The sequence below is a fragment of the Sorex fumeus genome, unplaced genomic scaffold (genome assembly GCF_029834395.1).
Source record: "Sorex fumeus unplaced genomic scaffold, SorFum_2.1 ptg000013l, whole genome shotgun sequence".
NCBI classification, from domain to species: domain Eukaryota; kingdom Metazoa; phylum Chordata; class Mammalia; order Eulipotyphla; family Soricidae; genus Sorex; species Sorex fumeus.
The window spans coordinates 2648664-2673365 of NW_026606070.1; the positions used below are offsets into that span (position 1 = coordinate 2648664).

Sequence of the window (24702 nt, forward strand, 5' to 3'; positions counted from 1 at the left end):
CCCTTTCCCCCAAGTAAATAAGAATAAACCCCAAGATAAAAAAACAACAACAAAGAAATGTTTCTTTTTGGGGGAAGGAGGCCACCTCTGATGGTGTCCCCCCACAACCCCGGTGGGTGAGTCCCAGGGCGGGTCTGAGAACCCAGCGGGAGGGCCTGGCTCCCACCGCCAACGTCCATGCTCCGGCTCTGAAAGAAAGCACTTCCCCTGCCGCTAGGAGTATTTCTCCATGGCACGACATAAAGGAAAAAGATTTTTAAACAATCCCCATACTTTGTCCTCTAAGGATAGTTTTTTTTGTAGCATTTTCAGCGGTTTTTCATGACAAACAACACAAAATATATCATTTCGGTTCTGCCCTGGGGCAGAGACAGGGGTTCAGGATGGTAACACCCAAAATAATGTGGTGGGAAGATGTCATGGTGGTGGGACTGGTGTTTGAATATTAAATGGAATCAAATGTTGTGAACTAGTCTATAAAATTAAATAAATAAATAAATACATACATAAAAAGATTTTTAGCACCTTTACTATGGGAGTAAAATCAGCCAAGAGAATCAAAGTCTTGGAGGAAGGGTGGCTTGATACGATGATACCTGAACTGACAGAAAACTGAGGTCCTCAAGCTGTGGGGGGTCTCTATTTGCTCGTGCACCCAGTGAAGGGGCCTGTGCAGGGCAGCACTTCTCAAAGGGGTTTTAGAAAGCGAATCCAGGTCTGTTTCACCTGCATGTCTCCCCCCTTAGAGGCTGGCTAGTGTAGTCTAGGACATGAAAGGCTGGGTCTGTAGCTTACCCCAGAGAGATTTCCCAGAACGAGCTTGACCAACTGCTTCACGTAGGAGAACGAAGGCGCACAGTTGCTGTTCCTGATGTGGGCACTGCACGCATCCAGGACTGTCCGAACGGACACGCGTGCGTAAATGACGTCCTCACACATCCCAAGGAGGATACTGTTGAGGTGGTCTCCAAGCTTGATAGGCTGAACGTGAGAAGGCAAAAAAAGATATGTTGATAGGTGTGAATAAATTTTACCTAACGAGAGACAAGATGCTCCGGAAATTACAGGAATTGTGCTCATCGAGTAATGCATTCTTAAACCGTTTATACTGCAAAAAAAAAATTTTTTTGGGGGGGGTCTGGGGGGCACAGCTGGTAGTACTTGAGTTCTCTGGCTCTGTACTCGGAGATCACTCCTGGTGGTGCTCAGGGACCCAACCACACGGGGTGCGGGTAATCAAACCTGGGTTGGCTGCTTGCGAAGCAAGTACCTTACCCACTGTAGTATCTTTGCAGCCATCTACTAGAAGATGTTTAACGAACATCTTCCAGATGGAAAGTGGAATAAGGAAAAATTCTGGTTCCTAGTATGATAAAAAGCTTGTCAGATAGTTTGATAAATCTCATTTTGGTGGATTAGACAATTCATAATATTCAATAAATGTGATATTCAATACATATAAAATATAATTAGATAAATTTGATACTCATGGAATAACTTAGGGAAAAAAAATCAAATACTTCCAATGCCTATGTTTCTTCTAATTAGATGTAATCTGTAGGTTATTTTTATCCAAGTGGTCAATAAGAATACCAAGAAAGAAAATATTTACAAAATGATTATAATTTCTAATAGCAACATAAAAGTAAAAATGTATATGTTTTATCCAACTTAGATACTGAAGATTTGACTTTATTTTTCCTTTGTCAGAGCACAGAATACAAGATATTAAATGTAATTTGGATCATATATGACAGGTAAATAAGCTGTATAATATATAATTATCTGAAGTAACAATATTTTGTTCTCATTTATATTAATAATACTGGAGAGGCCAGAGCGACAGTACAGTGGCCTTACACACAACTGACCCAGATTTGATCCCCGGAGTCCCGTGTAGTTCCCTGAACACTGTCAGGAGTCATTCCTGCGTGCAAAGCCAGAAGTAACCCCTTGAGCATTGCTGGGTGTGGCCCCCCCAAAACAAACAAACAAACAAAAAACCTGGAACTGGGTGAGAAGGCAAATTCACAATGTTCTTCCTGATGCAGAATGGGGCTAGACCAAGTTGAAGAGCAACATGCATATTTTGGGTACATTAAGCTCTCTGGAGGTTAAAATAAGATCAAATGCCATATATGAAATTTGGCTTTGATGAAATAAACTTAATTTCATTTTAAAGAATTTTTAATTCTTTTTAAAATTTTTAATTCTTTTAGTAATTTTTAATTACTAGCTACTAGTATATTTATAATGAATCTTTAGAAACAAAATTATTTTAGGAAATAATGACTGGAAATAACCAGGGGACATCAGAATCTATTTTATTAAAATAAAAGCATTATTTTATTAACTGTCTACTGGTATAAGAATACCAAAATATGATTGTGAAGTAACACGACAAAAGAAAGTGATGAAGTATAAATTTTTTTTTTTTTTTTTGCTTTTTGGGTCACACCCGTTGATGCACAGGGGTTACTCCTGGTTCTGCACTCAGGAATTACCCCGGGCGGTGCTCAGGGGACTGTATGGGATGCTGGGAATTGAACCCAGGTCAGCTGCGTGCAAGGCAAACACCCTGTGCTATTGCTCCAGCCTCGAAGTATAAATTATACTCTGAGCCATCACTGACGCTATTATTCCTACAGATTTTGCATCAAAATGGTAATTATCAATGCAAGAATGAAGCAACAATTATATGTATTAACCCTATAAACAGTCATTAAATTAGAAGAAATTAAAATGTACTCATTTAAAGGAGTCCACTATATCTCAGAGACTACAACTGTTTCGAAAGGGATGATGATGGTTGTTATTCTAGGGATTTTTCATAGCATTCTACTTTTTTACTTTCATGTGTGGCATTATTAATGTGAGCTACTAGCAGAGAAATGCTGGTGAGTCTAACAGCATGCAATACACAATTCACAAGCATAAAACTTTAAAACTTACTTGGCTCTGAGGGACTTCATGGTCAGCCCCCCAATATAATGTCATTCCAAGAGAATAAATGTGGATCTAGGAAGAGAATTTTAAAAACATTTAATGATCATATACATTAAAAATAGCAAGTATTTTATATTATTTTTGTCGCAAAGAACACACAAAACACAAATTGAGAAAATTATGCTTTTATATTTTTGCATAAACTTATGCGAGTATCAAACAAAAATAAATTAAAAAACAGTGGTTTCTGGCCCGGCATTTCAACTTAAAAAAAATTGGGGGGGGGGGAGTTTTTTCACAATACTGCTACTATTTCCATTTTTGGTGTATGAAGTTATGGTTGTCCACCACCACCAAAGGGTCGGTATTCATCCTTCACTGTCCTGTGTCATTTCTAACGTGCTCCCCTTCCCACCCCTACTCGTTCAGTAACCTCAGTTCCACTATCAGTAGCATGTGTTCAACTATCCTTACATGCCTCATATCAATCCCACTTGGTCTTGCTTGGTGTATGATCATTTCAATCTAGTGAGTTCTGTTAAGACTTCACTGGAGATCGCTGCATCTAGGCTGATTTTTCTCAACTTCTTTGAAATTGTTTTAGAGAACTTCCTTATCTATCAGTATCAAAGATCTGTCATTCTCCCACGTGGAATGCTAGCAATAACGTTATCAGTATATTGTATACATTGCAAACTTGTATACAAAAATCTACCCTATAATAATCTGTATTTCATTTGCATCTCTAATGAAATAACTGATGAGCAGTACAACCTATAATCCAGTTACAGTGTGCGCTTCTCTTCTTGACGGAGTCTGACACAGTTTATTATCCCTCGTGGCAACTGACACAGTTGTACACAGCAAGTGTTTAACATGTGCCTACTGTGTTCAATTAAATACGCATGAAGTTTGAGACAGCACAGTACAGATTATTTGGTTTTTTATTTTTTTTAATGTTTGTTTGTTTTTGCTTTTTGGGTCACACCCCGCGATGCACAGGGGTTACTCCTGGCTCTGAACTCAGGAATTACACGTGGCGGTGCTCAGGGGACCATATGGGATGCTGGGAATCGAACCCAGGTCGTCTGCATGCAAGGCAAACGCCCTCCCCACTGTGCTACTGCTCCAGCCTTAGTACAGATTATTCGTATCAGACTTCTCTCGAGCCTTGTTTTCAAAGAACTTCATATGTGAACTTTTCATATACGGAAAAACTTCATAGCAGTAGCAAAATAGACTAATTGTCTACTTAAAACATATTTCTTTTATTTTGGGGGAGGATTTTTCAGCCACAACCAGTGGTACTTAAGGCTTCCTCCTGGTTCTGTGCTCAGAGATCATTCCTGGTGAAAAATATATTCTTTTAATAAATTCTGTCCTGTTATTCTTTAGGATATTGGCAGTACTTTAAGATTCCCTGTTGTGCTTACTTGTGAATATGTGAAATGAGTTATAATATGTTAATTTTTATACATGTCTATAACAATTAACATTTTTTGGAAGTAGGTTATAAACCTGAATGCTTGCTGAATAGTTTTGTATGGAAGTATAAAAATTAATTTTAGGCGTTGACTTGATAGATGAATGGATGCCCAGATATTTGGCCAAATACTACCCTGGATATTTCTGGGAGAGTGTTACGGATGAACTTAACATTCAAATGGTCTAAGCAGATTGCTGTTCCAAATGTAAAGATGCCTGATCTAGTCAGCAGAAGGCCTGAAAGAATCTGAACAGAATGGCTCATTCTACGCTCTCCAAGTAACAAAGTTATTTCTGCTTGGCTACCTCTGACCTAGGACATCTACTTTTTTCTTGCCCCTGGATATAAACAGAAATAGGTCTTGCTGGATTTCAATTTTTCTGCCTTCAGAACGGAACCACACCACAGGTTTTCCTAGTTGCCATGCCTTCCAACTCAGTGTGTAGATTTATTAATGCTGGGAATTGTCAGGCTCCATAATTACATGAGTCAATTCCATACAATAAAATATCCTTATCTCTCTTTACTGATTTATCTATCTATACTTATAAACAAACATGCACACATCCAATTGATCATGTTTCTCTAGGAACCCTGCCTTAGATATGATATGTGTGTGTAAAATATTTACAGGAAAAAAAACACAAAAACCATAATTGCTATATATATGATGCTTTGTGGCTCAAACTTTTAACAATAAAATTTTGTTAAAGAAATAACTAGCTATGTCAAATACTTGCTAAAATACATACAAAACTACCATCTGAGAAACTGGTGTTCTACTATATGGTATTAGAAAAATATTCACTGATTACAAAATGCAAAGAAAACTGTATTGCTTTTACCGTTATTCCAAAACAACCTGTAGAGTAAAAGTAGAACATACTTCCATACAGATTTTTTTGGGGGGGTAGGTATACCTGGTGATGCTCTGGCTGACTCCTAGGTCTGCACTCAGGGGTTACTCCTGGTGGTGCTTGGGGAACCATGCAGGGTGCCGGAGATCAAACCTGCGTCAATCTCATACAAGATGAACACCCTACCTGTTGTACTATCACTCCAGCCCCCTATACACATTCTTTATGAACTTAAGAGTTTCTATCATGGGTGCAGTTTGAAGAAACAGGTTTGAAGCTTGTTAGTGACGCCAGAGTGTGGTTGAATCAGTATGGTGGCGATATCACATTTCTGAGGGCAGAAATTAGAGGAAGAGGGTTTGGAGGGAGGAGACTTGGGGTCCTCGGGAGAGGGAGGGGTACACTAGTGATAGGTGTGGTGTTAGAATTATATGCATAGGAAACCACTATTAATGGCATTGTAAACTACAGAATCTCAATTTAAAAATATTTTTAAAAAAGATCCCTATGTAAAAAGATTGCAACAGTCCAAAAAATGCAGCAGGTGGGTTATCTCCTGCTTACAGGCATTATACTGACAGAAAAGCTGACAAGGAAATATTACTTAAAAATAGGTAAATATTTGGTCTTCATGCTTTCCTTTCCATGTTTCTAGTGAGTCACAAAGAATATATAAACGCTTACACAGTCCAACCAACAAATACCTTCTATTAAAAATATCACCAAGCTCAGTATCTAAAGAAATCAGACAGTAGAAGTCTAAAAAATCATGCATGCTTGTTTGCGGGCCACACCCGGCTGGGGTCAGGACTTACTCCTGGTTCTCTGCTCAGGGCTCACTCCTGATGTGGCATCCAGTCCAAGAAGCAAAAACATTAACCAAAATGATACATGGACATCGATGTTCACTGCAGCACCAAGGACAATATCCAGGATGCGAAAACACCCTGAATGCCCAATGACTGATGAGGACAAAGGAGCTGTGACACAGACCCATAATGAAGAATATGCAGCTAGGAAACCCTTCCGCTTTCTGCAATTTGGATGAAATTGGGGGACACTGTGTTACGAAAAACAAGCTTGGGGGAGAATGAGTATAGCGTGACCTCATTTATCTGCACTACACAGAAAAACAAAACAAGGGAACAAGCACTATCAAGTGGAGTCAAACCGTTGGCCTTCAGTCGCAACACTGAGATTCCCAGTGAGGGGCAGAAACGGAAGCAGTGGTTGACCAGCAGACACACGGGAGAGCGGGGGAAGGTCCTGGATATTTGGTGGCGGTGAGGGTGTGATATCTCTGTACAGTAAACCATGGAAGTGATCACTGTTAGAATCACGCTGCCTGAACTCTAATCAAAGCGAGTCAAAATTTTAATTAAACAGAATAAAGTTAACCTTTCTGTTCCAAGAAACAGCAAGAAAGGAGCCATAATTCTTAGTGTTTAAACTTAAAATTTGTGGCAATGAATACTTAAACCAAATTCCCTTTAGTTTAAAAGAATATAAAATAAATCATCTGGGACTAAGGTGATAGTACAGTGGGGAGGGGGTTTACCTTGCATACTGCTGACCTGGGTTCAATCCCTGGCATTACAAATTGTTCCCCGAGAACCACTAGGAATAATTCCTGAGTGTAGAGCCAGGAGTAAGCCCTGAGCATCACCCAGTGTGACCAACAACGTTAAAAAATAAAATCAATCATATATATAATATAATATATATAATATTCTTCTGGGGCGATAGCACAGTGGTAGGGCGTTTGCCTTGCACGCAGCCAACATGGCCGACCCGAGTTCGATTCCTCCGCCCCTCTCGGAGAGCCCGGCAAGCTACCGAGAGTATTCGATATGCCAGACACAGTAACAACAAAGTCTCCAATGGAGACGTTACTGGGCCCGCTGGAGCAAATCGACGATCAATGGGAGGGCCTTTACCTTTACCTGCCTTTTATATATAATATTCTTAAAAATAAATTACAAAAAATAATTTAATTCCATCACACTAATTTAAAAAACAAACTGCTAAATAAGTATACCCTGGTGCTAAACTAGGAAAAACGCCAGAGAATATCACAGAGCTCAATCTGACCAATGGAACCACGTCTGAGTATTTAACAAAGAAAGTTAATTTATAGAGTAAAAATTAAGTATAAATAAATGAAAGTGCCTATTTTATAGTTAGGCTTTTTTTTTTTATCATACATCTGGATGTGTAGAGTCTATAAAACACGTTTCACTGAAGGAAGAAAACCTTTCCTTATGTCACAATATTAATGTTGCTTGCACTCACAATAATTTGCTGGACATTGCATGTTACTTTTTAATCAATTTTTTACTTTGACGTGATTTAATTTTACCTATTATTTTTGTGAAAAAAATCACAACCCGTTGCTTTGAACTGCATGCTACTTTAAAAACAGTGTCGGGTGCCATCAACTTAAAGATTCTATTGGGTGCTAGTGAATGAAACATCTTTAAATCAGTAAAGTCAAGATATGCAACTTATTCTCTTTTTCAGAATATTCTTACCACTGTAAACTCTTAGGTATACCCTGAACTTTTTACTTATTTTTGTATTGCAAAGAGTGAACAAGAAACAAAGAAACTGAAAAATTGCCATTGACTTCTTAGTACTTGGAATTGAGACTTTGAAGCATGAGATGGCCAAGTTTCAGTTAGATTCACCAAGAAGTCAACTTTACAGAGTAACAGCAACAATCACACACACAACCCACTAGAACACTAACCGCTACACACGTGGCCTCCAGCACTTTCCTGAAGCATCTTTATTATTTGGGCATCCTGACAGGAGGGCAATTGGCAAAAAGCCCTGAGGAGGGGAACAGCTGCAAACTTGAAACTTCTCTCACTTATGTGTTTTTTTTTCCCCTTTATTATTTATTTATTTATTTTGGCTTTGGGGCCACAACTGTCCATGCGAGGCTTTACTCCTCGCCCTGTGCTCAGGGATCACTCCTGGCAGGGCTCAGGGACCACGGGGGGTGTCAGAGATTGAAACCAGGCTTGTGCCAGGCAAGCGTCTTACCCTCTGAGCTACTGCTTCTGTCTCCTTTTCTCCCTTTTATTGTGGCATTTATATACCTTGCCAAAGTAACTCAGATATCTTAATTATAATACCTCTTTGGGCTGGAGTGATAACACAGCAGTTACAGTCTGCTTTGCACGTGGTGAACCTGAGTTTGATTCCTCCGCCCCTCTCGGAGAGCCCGGGAGTATCCTGCCTGCACAGCAAAGCCCGGCAAGCTACTGTGACGTATTCGATATGCCAAAAACAGTAACAACAAGTCTCACAATTTGTTGTGAGACATTACTGGCGCCCGCCCGAGCCAATCGATGAACGACGAAAGGGAGGACAGTGCAGAGCAATACCTCTTTATAATGAAAGGAAACTCTCCTGCATTTCAGCATAAATTCTTTCTAAACTGAGACACTGATGACTCTATCTCAGCAATTTTCAGTTTTTCTGAGATGACCAGGTGTAGCAGAGGGAAGGGAGAGCCCCAAGAGTGAGTGTACCTGCTGGACATGCGAGAGGCCCTCAGTTTCTACGGTTCCCAGTGCCCCCCAGTGCTCCCTGGAGCAACCCAGAGCCTGGCCGGGGTCAGCAGTGGCCTCTGAGATCCAAGGCGTGTGACCAAAAGCAAATGAAAACCAGACCGAGAAAGTTGGAGGTTCCGCCCCCAAGGGGTTCAGATTTGTGAAACCTAATATACTGTTCCATCACTTTGCAGATGCCCAGAGCATCATTAAGATCCAGAAATTTCAAGGACTAAATAATTTTGTACATACACCATGCCTATTTCCAATTTTCTAATTACCCTTTATATTTCGAATCTTTTTTACTTGCCTGGGCGATAGTACAGCGGGGAGGGCGCCTGCCTTGCACGTGGCTAACCCGAGTTCAATCCCCGGCATCACCGCTGGCATCCCATAGAGTCCCTTGGGCACCACCAGAAGTAATTCTTGAGTGCAGAGCCAGGAGGAACCCGACCTTGGACAGGTATGACCCCAGAACAAAACAAAACAAAACCAAAAACCACCCCTCCACAAAAATACTCTTATTATTAAATTTCAGACAGATTATGCAAATAAATACATACTATTGGGGGATGCCATATATACTCAATAGCATACAAAATTGCTTACAAGAAAAGCAGCTTGAAGGAAAATTTTTCAGGCCTAATTTCTTTTTTTTTAATATATTTTTTAAAAGGTTTACTTTTAGTAGGGTGCAGGTTTTTTTTTCCAGGTTCCATGTGAATAACCAAAAATTAAAAAATATAAAATACAAAATCTTAAAATGAAATGCTTTGTTGATAGGTACAGTAAATTACATATGAGAAATTTTTTTAATCATTTTTTTTATTAGTGAGACACCATGAGGTACAGTTATAGACTTATACATTTTTTTTATATTTATTTATTTTTTAATAGTGAGGCACCATGAGGTACAGTTGTAGACTTACACATTTTTGTGCTTGGGTTTCGATTATACAATGATCAAACACCCATCCCTCCACCAGTGCGCATTTCCCACCACCGCGGATCCCAGCATCCCCTCCCCCGCTCCAGCCCCCATCCCACCCTGCCTCTGTGGCAGGGCATTTCCCTCTCTCTCCTTTTGAGTGCCATGTAGACTTATAAATTTTTGTACTTGGGTTTCAGTTATACAATGATCAAGTACCCATCCCTCCACCAGTGCCCATCCTCCCCCACCACGGGTCCCAGCATCCCTCCCACCCCCCATCGCCCCCCCCCCCCCACACCCCGTCCCACCCTGCCGCTGTGGCAGGGCATTCCCCCTTGTTCTCTCTTCTTTGGGGTACTGTGTTTTGCAAGAGAGGCATCGAGTGGCAATCATGTTTGGTCTATAGTCTACTTTCAGCATGCTTCTCCCACCCTGGGAGGGTCACCAAACACCCTTTATTTGGTGCTCCCTTCTTTATCTGAGCTTCCTTTTCACCTAGCACATGTGGCTGGCCTTCAAGTCATGGAGCAAAATTCCTGGTACTAATCTCAGCCATTTCAGGCCTAATTTCTTAAGTATTAGCATTAACTTATTGTTTCCTTTTCTTTTTGCTTGCTCCTATGCAAATTCTTAAGCAGTTCATGAAATACTAAGGTAGATAAACACATGGCTGAATTCTCTACCAATTCTTATCGGTCTTTCCCCGCCCTGCACCCCACTCCCAGATACTCAATTACTGGCTGGTTTAGGAGTCAAAACGCCTTCGAGCTTAAGAGCTTAATCATCTTGTGCTTTCCCCTAAATTTCTGGGCCACACCCACGGGTGCTCGGAACTCATGCACGGCTCTGCGCCCAGGGATCACTCCTGGCGGGTTGCAGGGGACCATGAGGTGGTGTGGGGATCAACCTCTGGTCAGCTGTGTGCAAGGCAAGTATCCTGCCAACTGTACGATCTCTCTCCGGCCCATTCTCTCCTCTCTATCCAACCCCTTTTCATCCTCGACCTGCCATCCCCAACTTCTCTGAAAAGGGGGAAAAAAAAACTTATTCATCATCATTAGAAAGATAAAACTAATGCAACTCCTTTAGATGACAATTACAGAAAAAATTTTAATGCACATACTTTTTAGCATTTTATTCTTCGAAAAAGGGGTTGATTTTTATATTTATGTGAATGATGGCAGGCTGGGGCGATAGCACAGCGGTAGGGCGTTTGCCTTGCATGCGGCCAACCCAGGTTCGATTCCTCCACCCCTCTCGGAGAGCCCGGCAAGTACCAAGTGTATTCTGCCCACATGGGAAAGCCTGGCAAGTTACCTGTGACGTATTTGATGTGCCAAAACCAGTAACAACAAGTCTCACAACGGAGATGTTACTGGGCCCGCTTGAGCACATCGATGAATAATGGGAGGACAGGGCTACAGTGCTACGGTGAATGATGGAAAATAATATTCATAACCAATTCTGAAAAAATTCCAGATCTAAATTTTCCAGAGCCTGCTACATTTAATATACATGTATGTGCATACATACCATAACGTGGACAACTTAGATATAAAATATGTGTATATGTGTGTCTGTGTACATATATGTATACACAGATACAAAGATATAAAACTTTTTTTTGTTTTTTTTTGCTTTTTGGGTCACACCCAGCGATGCACAGGGGTTACTCCTGGCTCTGCGCTCAGGAATTACCCCTGGCGGTGCTCAGGGGAGCATATGGGATGCTGGGAATTGAACCCGGGTCGGCCGCGTGCAAGGCAAACGCCCTACCCGCTGTGCCATTGCTCCAGCCCCAGATATAAAACTTTTTTAAAGCCTTTATAACATAATAAGATTCTCTCATGCAATACCATCAAAGAAGATATTTCTATTATAGACTTTTCTTTCTCCTTCATGTTTCCCTCAAATTAATTCTCTGACACCCCGTTTTGCTCCCGCTGTTTCTCTTTGGTCCATTTCTTTATAATCCCAATTATTAAAATTTTCAGTTAGAGTCCTACCTAACCTTTCATGTCACCTAATTATCCACACTGGTTAAACTTAGCCTCCAAATTTGCAAATAGCATCATACCACTTTCCTACAGCTATGGTAAATCCCCACTGCTTCCAAAGCAGGCCAAGTTCTGGCATTTGAAGTCTCCCCCGCTCCCTTCGTTCTCTTCTTCTTCCCGCGGTTCTTCCCTCCCTCCCTCCATCCTTCCCCCTCCTTGCCTCTTCCTTCCTTTTCTGTTTTTGAACTATACCCAACATGTTTGGGACTTACTCCTCACTCTGATCAGGGCTTACTCCTTAACAGTGCTCAGGACACCGTACGTGGGGCCGGAGATTTGACAAGGGTCAACTCCTCGCTGTGCTCTCTTCCTGGCTCTTGCCACAGGTTCCCCACGAGCCGTGCTCTCTGAGCCTAGGACAGCTGGCCAAAGGTTCCTCTATTTATTTACTTTTTTGTGGTGGCGGGGGACACACACACAGAGGTGCTCAGGGGTCTCTCCTGGTGGTGTTCTGAGGCTCATCAATGGTGTATCTGACTGGTGTTGGCTGCCTGCAAGGCAAGAAAGCATCCTACTGCCTGTACAATCTCTCCAGCCTACTTTCCCATAATCTTAAAATCTTTTGAGACCACGCTCTGAGAGACAGAGAAGCAAAGGCAGCTCATAAAGAAGCCAGAAGAAGCTCGGCCTAGGTTTCACTTCCAGAATTCCTGGAACTGAGCACTGATACCTGGAATTGAGTCACGATTTCCCCAAAGTGAGATAGCCATGGTGAGGTCAACGAAGGTTACCAGTCAGATGTCAGTAGGGAAGGCACCCTATATAGCCCTCATCAAACTCTTATGCGACCGTTACTTAACTCCAACTTAGAACCAATCAGCTAAGTACAAGTTGTGGAAAGTCCCTCAGACTGTGGGCATAAGGGTGGTCCGCAAAAATCCCCTGTTATATAATGTTATGGCCTAAAACCTCCTCACTTTTGAGACTCGGGGCCGCTTGTTCTGAGAAGGTTGCCACTGTGTCGATGAGCTGGACGAGGGCCCTAGCTCGAGCTAGCCGAGCTAGCCAATAAAGATCCTTTACTTACTGCGTTGCAATTGTCTTAGCGTGATTCCTCTGGGGAGATCTCGGCCCGGTTTAACAGTTCTAATAATTCTGGGTGCAATGCCCCATCCTACTCTTTCTATAATTCTACTTACTCTTCGTAGCCCAAATGTTACCTTTTTTCTGTAATGATTTTTTTACACTAAAACTTCAATGCTCCTCTTATAGACACCTCAGCTACTTAATATTTATATAGCATTTACTTCATTCTGCCATATATCAAAGATTGTTCTATACGTGTTGATCAAGATCAATTTTGTTTACTTTTGTATCTTCCTCACCGATGGAGTTTAAAACACACAGCAGATATTTAATAAAGATTTATGAACATTTTCTCAGGTTTTCTTCTTGGACCCACACACTTACTTATTTTAGTGTTGGAATCACACATGGCAGTGCTCAGGGGTTTCTCCTTGCTCTGCTCAGGGGATGTTCTTGGTAATGCTCAGGGACTGTGCAGTACTGGGAACCAAACCTGGTCTTCCTGCATACAAGGCATGTGCACCAGCCAATGGTGCATTTCTCCAGCCCTACATCCATAGTTCTTTTATAAAACCATTTGAATTCTTGGGGCCAGAGAGATGAAACGGCAGGCAGGGCACTCACCTTACATGCATCGGTCCCAGGTTCCACCCCTGGCATCCCATATGGTCCCCTGAGTACTTGCCAGAGTGACTCCTAAGAGCAGAGCCAGGAGTGACCCCTGAGCATCTCCAGGTGTGGCCCCCAAACAACGCCTCTTCCCCTCCCAAAAATTCTATCTGAATATTTGAATTTTGAAAACAAAAAGTAAACATGAACTTCTTCATACATATTACCATTTCAAATTCAAACTCTCTTACTCAAAGGGTCGAGGAATAGTCTTTACTTGTCCTCCTGTCACTAGAATGAAAAACAAGATCAAGCAGAAGGGCTCAGTCGTTACCTTCTCAACGTCCGAGAGGGAAGTCAGTGACTGATTCTGCAGAACCTCGGGTGCGGTGAAGGCGCGCAGATCCTGACCCGCGATGTTCTCATCGGTGAACGACACACTGCCAGACGGCAGCAGCAGCAGGGACCAGGGGGAGATGATGAAGCCCAGGGCGGCGGGATCAGCTATGCTGACTGGTCGGGAAGAAGAGGAAAACACTGCTTAACTCATCACCGGAGGGGCTGGGGGGCACAGAAATGAATATCCCGACCTCCTCAGAGAGGAACGTTAAGGTACGGTCACGTCCACCAAATCAACACGCTACACAAACGGGCCGAGCATCACGTTTCCATCGCTGCCAGCTTATGGTCAATGGCAGCGTCTTGGCTGACTGACTCTTTCCAAACTTACATGAGCAGCCTCAGAGACTAGAAACAGGTCAACCATGGCCCAAGTACTTGATCACAGTGAAACACTTGTGTCAACGGCACACTGCCTTCAGCAGTTCTTTCCAAGTCTAAAAGGGTGTTTTAACCATTATGAGAAACCTGTTGTGACAAGCAATCTAAAGTAAATTACTCTGAGCCTGCTCAGGGGACAAGCTCTGGGGGAGGGGACACTGGTGGAGAGAAGGTCACACGGGTGGTGGGTTTGTGTTAGAACTGAATACTGGAAACGACTGTTATGACGAACAACGTTGTAAGCCACGGTGTTTTGATTTATTCTTAAATTTCATTTTATTTTCAGAAAGTTGTCCACAATATTTGATTACATTTAATATCTGAACAGCAACCCCACCACCATGACACCTTTCAGCCACCATTATTTCGAATATTTCCATCCAAAACCCCAAACCCTGCCCCCCCCACAAGCGGAACCGAAATAATTTATTTTGTATTATTTGTTATGAATAATCCATTAAAAATAATCTCCCCAAAAATGTTTCTTAGATCATGAAGATCGCTGTATTTCACCCCAAGAACCATTAAGCCCTTCTATAAGAGATTAGCAACATGTTATGGGGCATTTTCATTAAGTTGTCCACAATATTTGATTACATTTAATATTTGAACACCAACCCCACCACCATGATACCTTCCCACCACCATATTTCGGATATTTCCATCCCAAACCCTGCCGCCCCCCCAAGCAGAACCGAAATAATTTATTTTGTATTGTTATGAATGATCCATTAAAAATAATCTCCCCCAAAAAAGGTTTCTTAGAAGATCGTGAAGATCGCTTGTATTTTACCCCAAGAACCATTAAGTCCTTCTATAAGAGATTAGTAACATTAAAGGTTGAGCTTGTGTGCTTATATCATTATCTATATAAACATATTTCCCCCTGAGATTGGCTGCCTTCTACATTAAGCCCCATCAGATGTGGTGCATTACTCTTGGTATATCAGTGGTGAAAAGTATGAGATGTGGTGTGGTCCAGGAATACATTCACTCATAGGTGAGACTTGTCTGAGAGTGTGGAGAGCAACTGAAACCATGGCATTTAAATAAAGTTTCAAATATTTTTTTTGAAAGAGCTTTTATCCTAAGAAGGGAATATGGGCTTTGTGTTAGAAAATACTACATTCTAGACAATGCTTAGGTAACTGCATTAATAAGTAAGATTGCAATAAAAATTTTTTACAGAAGACACAGAACATTCAGTATGAATGAAACTTTAATTCACTATTGAAAAATGAAATCCCTTGGCAAGCTAGGAACAAACAGATTTTTTCTTTCTCTAGCAGAGGGCATCCGTCAGCACCATGAGTCAGGACCACATTCAAAGGAAACTGCAAAGCGCAGGGAAGCCCTTCTTGCCTTTGAAAGAAGCTCCTTTAATGCGTCTTGCCAAACTGGTTTTAAGGTTATGAATTCCCTAAACTGTTGCCTGTCTATGAAGTTTTGTCTACTTCCCTTCAGATCTGAATGATAATCCAGCTGGAGAGATTATTCATTTAGATGCGTTCGTTTTGCTGAGCTGTTTTTATTGTTCCTTCACTGTATCTCACCTTCTCTTCGGGCTCACAGAGTCTCCGATAGATCTGCTGAGAATCTTACGGACTTTCCTTTGCATGGAAGTTCCTTTTTTTTGATCTTGCTGCTTTTAATACTATGATCAGCAATCCTAAATTCTTTGGGAAATCATTAAATCCTTTGAGAATTTGGGGACTTAATGAGATTACTAAGACAGTGAGTTTAGAGAAGGACTAAGCCCGGGTTTACTCCAAATTAAGATGGGCTGTCCCTTCTCAGTCCTCTCTTCCAGGTGCTTCTTCTTGGAAGCATCCTGGCAAATACTGTCCTCGGGGCTTGGACCCATCCTGATCTGCTGGCTGCTTCCTGCCATGGGGCCCCTGTCATAGAGACTCCTAGCAGTGCCTGGCTTGTCCCCCCCTTCCTCAGAGGGGACGTCTGGTAACTTCCAGCTGTAGTTTTTATTAGCCTTGTTGCGGAGGTCAAGAGGGTGGTTGAAATCAATTTTCCTACACTCTCTGGACATCTTTTCCATCTTTCCTTTCCTTTTTTTTCAGTAGACATTGTTTGCTTTAGATGCAGAGTCGTGTCAATGGGTCCCTTTCAGGACCCAAAGGTGATGACCTAGTTGTTCCCCAGTTGTTTCTGAACTGGGGAAACTGGGGAATGGGGTAGGGGTGGATGGGCATCAGTGGTACCCTGGGAGGGAGAAGGGAATTGATCTGTCACTCTTAGTGTTCAAAGGAAGCTGAGGTGTTTGGTATTTGGGGAACTATATCACTGCTTCTGTCACTCTCTATGTCACCTTATAAAACACCAATAAAACAAAAGGGTTAAACTGAAAAAAAAAAATACCTATAGCACCAATTACCACCCTGCTGTTTTAACTGATTCTTTTATTGGCTTTTCTGTAGTTTCCCAGCATTCAATCCTGAACCTAAGGTAGAAGGCTGGGATTCTAACTCCTCTGTCTACCTCTGTCAGCCTTATTTGAGGACAGATTATAAGTTCTGGTATATCGTTACCATCTGAATGTGTAAGTTTGGGGATCTCTGTTGAAACAGAGTCAGAGTGCTTTTGTCTTCATCTGCCGCATTGACAGTACTTGCTCAGCCAGAAAAGAACATGCTGTTTCATACAAAAAGTATTTCTCTGCTTGTTTTTGTTGAAACCGAAGTTAAACCATTATTTTAAGCATTGTGCATAATTTTATTTATGTTGGCACATGTAGCGGTGCTTGGGGGACCGTGCAGTGTTGAGGCTCCCACATACAACACATGTGTTCTAACCCTAAGCATCTTCTCTCCAGCCCACTACACATATTTTAAACAAATTCTTTCCACCATTGCAGTCTTTTGTTCAGAGTCTTTTGTATTATTGGATAAGATAAAATATGTCCACAAATAAATACAAGCCAGATACTACTAGGTAAGCTAGAAAAACAAAGATAATGCGGGAGTCCATAAGATGGCTTCATCATGGTTCAAGGAAATACCGGGTAGGGGTGAGGTTGCAAGTTCGAGTCCCGGTCCTGTCACGTGTACCAAGATGATCCTGACAGCTTCAAGATCTGGGATCCCCAGTCAGGGGAGAAAAGTGAGAAAACTGAGAAAGAGAATCTAAAGCGGGTAATTTCAGCAAAATTACTTCAACTCCAATGAAAAGAGAAATCATCCCTCTTTTTTTCTTTTGTTAATAATACAGCCCTTTCAGAGGAGTCAGATTTGACAAAGGTTAAGGTTCTTCCAAAGAGAAGAAGCAGTCAAAGCAAAGGCAAGTGGCCAGGAAATTCTTAAATTATGCAAGGAACAATGAGAACGCTGGCAGAGGGCTAGCAGAAAGCCCTGAGAAATACAGCTATCAAGGTGGGTCATAGTTTTGCTTGTCAAAAAACATACAAAGAAATGACAAATATTTTCACTGTTTTCAAATGTGAGTTTTAAATGTCTTGTAATAAAGCTAAAGCAGCTGTGATAACAAGCCCCACTGCTGTCAAATCCCCAAAGCACACACATGACGTGGATGTAATGGATTCTTTAGAAAATAGTCCAACCACAAAATGTATTTTTTCAATCATTGTAAAGTGTTATGTAAACCTACAAGTGAAGAAATTTAGAGGGGAAGCGGTCTAATTCACCCCCCTTGTCTAACTAAAGTAATTTAAAGTATTTAAACCCATTCAAAGAATGCTAACAAAAGAGTACTTTAAAATGGAATTCCAGAAGCTTGTAATTTGATGCCCTATATTTTAGTGGCACAAGGTCGGTGCTCCACACTGCTGTTATTTTGAAAGAGTAAATCTGATGTGAACTGATTCCAGTAGTCAAATGTTCTATTTATAGACTCTTACCAACATTCCGAAACAAGAAAAAGTTGCTTAAACAGAATATTCAGCAGCAAGAAAGTTAGAAATAAGCAGAAATTTGATAGGCAAAGAAACATCTTACAGCTTTTTTCCAAGGTTTCTTTAAACTGACACCCATACCGTGCCCTCCAGTGTCTCATTATTTCTTTAGATTGTCCTCCTTATATGAATTCTTTTTTTGCTTTTCAATATGAAAAGCATTAGGGAAAAAAGAGCATATCTGAGCAACAAACATAAGAGAACACTAACTATAACTATCAAATCATTTAATGCCTTAAAACAATCAATACCACTATGAACCGAAAACGTCATTTGTCTATTTAAACATGTACAAGCATCATTTTTATGTGCTTCATTATAAAAATAAATTACTTTCAATCTGAATGATGAAACCACTCCATGACACAGAATTTTCTAAAAAAAGAAGCAGCTCAGGGCCAGAAAGATAGTGCAGTGGGTAGGGCACTTGCCTTGCATGGGCCAATTTCAGTGCAGCTCCTGGTACCACGTATGGACCCGACCCAGCGCACTACCAGGAGTGATCCCCGAGCAGAGCCAAGTGTACCCCTTAGCATCCTTGAGGGTGACCCAAACTCCATCTCTGCACAAATTCAGTTCCTATCTACATGAAAATATGCATTACCAAATCAATCATCACAGCGTCTAGTAGAATAAGGAACAAATTGGAAAAGTGATAAGTGGTTTGGAACATTTCCTCTACACTTTAACATGTTCTGATAGTAAAGCTTTGTGAGAATTTACTTGTCACCGAATATATATGTGCTGTAGTATACGCTACCGATTGCACTTACTAAAAGTTTACTAGTTTTCTCTTAGATTTCGTCACTACTTTTGGAAATAAGTTTCTTCAGTATGAAAGAGAGACTATACTAGGAATCCCTTTATTAAAAATAAAGCTGCAGGGGCTGGAGCAATAGCACAGCGGGTAGGGCGTTTGCCTTGCACGTGGCCGCCGACCCGGGTTCGATTCCCAGCATCCCATATGGCCCCCTGAGCACTGCCAGGAGTAACTCCTGAGTGCAGAGTCAGGAGGAACCCCTGTGCAACGCCAGGTGTGACCCAAAAAGCAAATAAATAAATAAATAAAATAAAGCTGCAGAATATAATTTAGAATATTTGTAATTCTGATAGTAAAAGGTGTTATACTACATCTAATCATTACGGATCCCTGCCATCAACCCCCGCCCCCCACCACACACACAAAGAGAAAATGACTTATTTCGTTTTCTTTCTGGAAAGGTAGAAAAGCTTACTGAAACAAAAGAAAGACACACCCTAGCCAGGGAGGAACTCAGTACAGGACTGAGTGTAAGACTTACTTCCTAATGATGACACACAAACATACGTTCATTTTCTTTTTTCTATTAGGCACAGAACACATTCAAGTCGCCTATCCAAATCACAACCAGCGTAATCTAGGACTATTTTATTTGGTGTGTGAAAGTGTTTTATTTTTGTACTGTTTCCCCCCACCCCCCCCCCCCCCCCACCCACCCAGTTTTCATGAAGACACCATGATTTGCAAAGTTCTCAGAAAGAACATATTCTACTGTAGCAAACGGAGTTCCGGCCCCAGCCCACCACCAGTGTCTCCTTCCCTCCAGCATGCCCCTAGCACACCTCCTTGGCAGGCATATAACAAATTTATTTCATATTACTTGCTGAGCCCAGCAAGCTACCGAGAGTTATCTCGCCCACACGGCAGAGCCTGGCAAGCTCCCCGTGACGTATTCGAGATGCCAAACACAGTAACAATTGTCACAATGGAGACGTTACTGGGCCTGCTCGAGCAAATCGATGAACAACGGGAGGACAGTGACAGTGACTTGCTCTAGCAAAACTCGAAGGAATGACAAAAGGAATTAACAGAAAATAAATCCATGAAAGTCAATCTGTGGTGACTGGTATGTGATTTTAACCAATATAAATGAGACCTTAATTCATTATTGAAACTATATAATAAACTCCTAAAGTAAACATACCTAAAAAGACATGAGGGGCTGGAGAGATAGCACAGCGGGTAGGACATTTGCCTTGCACGCGGCCGACCCAGGTTCAATTCCCAGCATCCCATATGGTCCCCTGAGCACCGCCAGGAGTGACTCCTGAGTGCAGAGCCAGGAGTAACCCCTTGCATCGCTAGGTGTGACACACACACACACACACACACACACAAAGGAAAAAAGACATGAGGAATGAGGAAACTAATTCAGAACTTGAAGTGACTTCAGGTGAAGTCCCCAATTCACTCTAACTATGTCACACCAAAAGTGTTCTCTAAATGACCGTGATGATTAGATGCTATATTATTTTTAGCCTACATAAATAAAGAAATTCAAAGCATTTAATACAATATAGTATACTGCCAATTCTCATTTACATGACCAAGTTTTAAACTCAAGCATCTAAAATATATTGCATTAAATTTTATTTTGCACTTGGAATCTGATGCTGATAATTACGTCTTCCCTGCCAAAAATAAAGCTTTTTTTTTTTAAAAAAAATTGTACTAATATATCTCAGTTTCCATAAAAGAGTCAAAACAAATCACATGTAAATTTTAGTAAAAGTAAAAAGAATTACAAAAATTTAAACTGGTTTTCATGAGGAAGTTTGGGTGGGGGTCAGCTGGGGAGTGAAGAAGGGGAACAGGATGGGGTGTGGTCACTGGGGCAATGGTGGGTAGAAGTGGACATTCTGGTGGAAATTTTGGTGCTGGATTGACTGATGGAAGAAACCTTCCATGAACAGAATTGTAAACCTTGGTGCTAAAGTAAGATCTGAACAAGTGACATATAACCAGTCTATATTAAGGTAAGGTAAGGTAAAGGCCCTCCCGTTGATCGTCGATTTGCTCGAGCGGGCCCAGTAACGTCTCCATTGGAGACTTTGTTGTTACTGTGTCTGGCATATCGAATACTCTCGGTAGCTTGCCGGGCTCTCCGAGAGGGGCGGAGGAATCGAACTCGGGTCGGCCATGTTGGCAGCTTGTAAGGCGAACGTCCTACCGCTGTGCTATAGTTAAACTAAATTGTTTGATTGTTAAGGCAAATAGAGCTTTAAAATAGCTGTCCAATTAGACTGGAGAGAGAGTTCAGGGGTTAAGGCATTTGCCCTGCATGAGGTCGACCCGGCACCCCCAGAGTTTTTCAGGTACCACCCGGAGTCCTGGGCACTGAGCCCGGTGGAAGCCATGAGCACCGCTGGGGGTGGTCCAACACTTCCCCCACGTTCTCCCAAACAAAACTCAAAACAGTGGCGAACGGTCTCAAGAGACAGAAGCAGTGCTTTGAAGAATTTGCTCTTTTCTTCAGCTAACCTACTTTACCGCCTCATGTAAGCACCGCGAAGAAATGGTACTGGTTTCATTTCTTCCTAGCATTCCTATTGTAATCCGAGAACGGACTCCTTTTATTCCTTTGATATATTGTTTTCCTTACTTTCCTTTGATTCCACATTCCAACCAACTTATGTAGTCATACTCATCAGTAAGAACTGCCTAACCCCAAATTATATGCTGAGATGCTAAACAAACTGCTTCTGTAATATAGGGTCTAGGGAGAGGAACTAAGAAGTTCCCAAACATGAGACAATACCATTCTAATCATATAACTGGAAAAAGGAAAGAATTTGCCTACAATTCCAATGGTATCCCACAGCCTTTTAAAAATTACCTTCTACCCTGCCCTTGTATGACAATAACACCAATTTAAGTTCTCTCTCTCTCTCTCTCTCTCTCTCTCTCTCTCTTACACACACACACACACACACACACACACACACACCGCTCAAAGCTCTATTCTGGAGAAAACCAGCATTTTCAGCATGCAGAAAGGGTCGGTCGACACCCAGGGTCTTGCAGGGTAAGGTCATGACTCAAATCCCTGCAAGGCAAGAGGCCAAACCTGATCCTGGCAGTTGTACCGTCTGTGACAACCCTCGCGTTACGAGCAATTTCCAACAGCACCGAAGCCAGTGATGAGCACTGGGGAAGGAGTGTGACCTCTGGAGAGCATTGCAGCTACAAAGGAGGGCAAGCCCCTGGGCAGGAAGTGGGTGCTGGCGAGCCCTGTGTGGACACCAAAGGGCACCCCCCACCCCCACCTCCATGACGTGTGCATCTCAACCAAGAGTGCGCGCTGGGCCAGCTTTACAGGGGTGAAGAGCTTGGTGAGTACTGTCACCCAGAGGGCCAGTACCATTCACTGCCCTCCCCAGCGGGCACCCCAGCTGAACACATGCAGGAACCACAGCCAGGCATGCCCATCACCCCTGGTGACCGTAACAGCAGCAGCAGCAGCAAAGAAGGAAATGGGGTGGAGGGAGGGACAGACCTCCAAAACTGACCATTCTCTTCCAACCTTCAAAATTAGAAGTTCTAAATTTTCTTTAACATCTTTATTTTATTTATTTAGTTATTTTTGCTTTTTGGGTCACACCTGGCGATGCTCAGGGGTTACTCCTGGCTCTGCTCGGGGGACTCTATGGGATGCTGGGAATCGAACCAGGGTCAGCTGCGTGCAAGGCAAATGGCTTACCCGCTGTGTTATCACTCCAGCCCCAACATCTTTATTTTATTTTATTTTTTTTAATTTATTTATTTATTGAATCACTGTGGGAAAGGTTACAAAGCTTTCAGGTTTAGGTCTCAGTCATGCAAATATCAAGCACATTTCCCTTTACCAAAACTTATTTTTTACCATGAAGAACCCCAATAAAACCCCACCCCCCACCCCTCCCAGTCCCTGTGAGGCAGATGAATTCTAGTTAACACTCTATCTGCTTTGATTAGATTCATTGTTTCAATAAAAGATTCACCACTATTATTTAGAGTTTAACCTCCCCCCCCCCCCAAATCAGACATGCTGAAAAAGCATTGTGAAGTGATTTGCTTTCTACAGCTGGGTTCAAGAATTAAATGTTGGTTTTGGATTTCTGCTATTTTACTTATTGACCCTGGAAGTATTTCTACTGAAAGTCAGATAGTTAAGAAATTGGTTTCTGTGCTCTGGAGTCGTGGCCATGCTGGAGAGCCGCTCGTGGGGGGCAACTGGTGGCCTCGGTAGGGCGTGAAGGGCGGACTGGAACGCCCCCCTTCCCATGAGGTTTTAGTCGCCCCCACACCCCCGGCTCATACCTGCTGTCCACAAGGCTCCCATGTGGCCGCCATCTTTCTTTCCAGGGAGGAGAGGGCGAATGGGGCAACACCCTTTCCCCTCCGGACAGACATGATGGCCTGGATTAACGCATAGTCCGTTCACTTTTCTGCTCCAAGCTGCTGGGTTCTGCATTAAGTCCTTGTGCTTCTGGGGCTGTGGCCGTGCTGGAGAGCCGCTCGTGGGGGGCAACTGGTAGCCTCGGTAGGGCGTGAAGGGTGGACCGAAACGCCCCCCTTCCCATGAGGTTTTAGTCGCCCCCACACCCCCGGCTCATACCTGCTGTCCACAAGGCTCCCATGCGGCCGCCATCTTTCTTTCCAGGGAGGAGAGGGCGAATGGGGCAACACCCTTTCCCCTCTGGACAGACCTGATGGCCTGGATTAACGCATAGTCCTTTCACTTTTCTGCTCCAAGCTGCTGGGTTCTGCATTAAGCCCTTGTGCTTCTGGGGCTGTGGCCGTGCTGGAGAGCCGCTCGTGGGGGGCAACTGGTGGCCTCGGTAGGGCGTGAAGGATGGACCGAAACGCCCCCCTTCCCATGAGGTTTTAGTCGCCCCCAGTCCCCCGGCTCACACCTGCTGTCCACAAGGCTCCCATGCGGCCGCCATCTTTCTTTCCAGAGAGGAGAAGGCGACTGTGGCAACACCCTTTCCCCTCCGGACAGACATGATGGCCTGGATTAACGCATAGTCCTTTCACTTTTCTGCTCCAAGCTGCCGGGTTCTGCATTAAGTCCCTGTGCTTCTGGGGCTGTGGCCGTGCTGGAGAGCCGCTCGTGGGGGGCAACTGGTGACCTCGGTAGGGCGTGAAGGATGGACCGGAACGCCCCCCTTCCCATGAGGTTTTAGTCGCCCCCACACCCCCGGCTCATACCTGCTGTCCACAAGGTTCCCATGCGGCCGCCATCCTTCTTTCCAGAGAGGAGAGGGCGAATGGGGCAACACCCTTTCCCCTCCGGACAGACATGATGGCCTGGATTAACGCATAGTCCGTTCACTTTTCTGCTCCAAGCTGCTGGGTTCTGCATTAAGTCCTTGTGTTTCTGGGGCTGTGGCCGTGCTCCAAACTTAACTCTGATTTTCAGGGAGAAACGTTGGGTGGTTTACTTCCCATGGATCACTTTGTATATAGAGAGATGTCTTACATGGCTGCACGATTTTGAGGAAAAGTCCTAGTTCCTGCATACTCGAGCTGTGCTTGTAGAGGCTTCTGGTCACCGGGGTTCCATCTGGGGGAGGCGGGATGCGGTACCTGCCCCATCTGGGACTTCCCGATGATCTCGGCTCTTTTTGGAACCTGTTTTTTTTTTTCCCTTCGGGATCTGTGGATCCCGCCCTCCATGTTGTCCTTCTCTTCGGCTGAGTGCTGCAAAGATGGCGCTGGGGGGC

At 42.9% G+C, this 24702-nt stretch overlaps 1 protein-coding gene across 1 annotated transcript in view; it reads right to left on the reverse strand.

Moving 5' to 3' along the window:
- The window catches only part of PTPN13 (protein tyrosine phosphatase non-receptor type 13), a 212000-nt gene that overhangs the window by 128906 nt on the left and 58392 nt on the right, over positions 1-24702 (reverse strand). The window contains exons 3-5 of the mRNA XM_056111140.1: positions 13807-13985; positions 2953-3018; positions 796-981 (exon numbers count right to left, since the gene is read on the reverse strand). Coding sequence (XP_055967115.1) covers positions 796-981; positions 2953-3018; positions 13807-13985 — 431 coding nt within the window. The remainder of the gene's footprint in view (positions 1-795; positions 982-2952; positions 3019-13806; positions 13986-24702) is intronic.